Genomic DNA, 906 nt, shown 5'->3' with positions numbered 1-906 from the left:
AAGGGTCTCAGCTGGAGTCCTGCAGCACGAGGAGGGGGTCACCACCCTCTCCCCACCCAATCCCCTCACCTTGACCAGCAGCATCAGGCGGTTGTAGCAGCCCTCCAAGAAGTCCTGGCAGAAGTGGCGCAGGAAGAGGCGGACGTTGCGGGCGGAACGACGGGGGGGCTCGGCCTCGGGGGCCGCCTGGCGCCTCCGCGGCACCCGCCGCGTCTCCTTGCCCAGGTCGTGGCTGTAGCTCTTCAGCTGCAGAGGAGGAGAAGCAGGGAGGCTAGTGCCACCACGTCACCCCTGCACCCCCCAAAAAACCCCCCGTCCACGTCCCCACGCTCACGTTGTGCAGCCCCTTGTGGAAAACAACATCCCGGTCCCCGATCGCCTTCAGGCCCTGAAGGACGTAGGAGCCGCCGAAGCGGGAATGCCTGGGGGCAGGGGGACACGGGCTGAGAGGTGCTGGCCCCACCACGGGGGTCTTGGCCCCACCACGGGGGTCCCAGCCCCACCACGGGGGTCTGTCCCCCCCCCCTCACCTGGACGGGCGCTGCAGCGCTCGTGCCCTGCGCTCCATCAGCTCCCGCTGCCGCAGCATCTCCAGCTCCTGCGTGTCCTCCCCGTGCTCGGCGGCCGCCTGCCCCTGCCCCAGCGCCGCCAGCTCCTCCGGGCTCTACGGGCAGCACCGTCAGGGGAGGGGGTACTTCCAGGGAGGGGGGGGGGGGGTCTCCTGCCCCATCCATCGCCCCCCCCGGCTCACCTGGTCGCGGAACATGAGGGAGATGATCTCCAGGACGTGCAGGGCCCACTGCTGCTCCGCCTGCGCGCTGGCCAAGAACTTGAGCAGGTCGTCCATCCCGCTGATGTGCAGGGCCCACAGCACCCGGTCGTGCACGCTGGCGTCGCGTTCCATGC

General features: G+C 70.1%; 1 protein-coding gene across 1 annotated transcript in view; it reads right to left on the bottom strand.

The window, feature by feature from the left end:
• Positions 1–904, bottom strand: part of TIMELESS (timeless circadian clock) — an 8,945-nt gene extending 8,041 nt beyond the window's left edge. Inside the window, exons 1-4 of the mRNA XM_014957893.1 lie at positions 752–904; positions 531–664; positions 335–422; positions 70–246 (exon numbers count right to left, since the gene is read on the bottom strand). Of these exons, the coding sequence (XP_014813379.1) occupies positions 70–246; positions 335–422; positions 531–664; positions 752–904 (552 nt within the window). The remainder of the gene's footprint in view (positions 1–69; positions 247–334; positions 423–530; positions 665–751) is intronic.
• Between the last annotated feature and the right edge of the window lie 2 nt (positions 905–906).

Source organism: Calidris pugnax, unplaced genomic scaffold (genome assembly GCF_001431845.1).
Source record: "Calidris pugnax isolate Ruff unplaced genomic scaffold, ASM143184v1 scaffold370, whole genome shotgun sequence".
Taxonomy (NCBI): domain Eukaryota; kingdom Metazoa; phylum Chordata; class Aves; order Charadriiformes; family Scolopacidae; genus Calidris; species Calidris pugnax.
The sequence above is the reverse complement of the archived record's forward strand: the minus strand, read 5'-3'. Positions and strand labels throughout refer to the sequence as shown.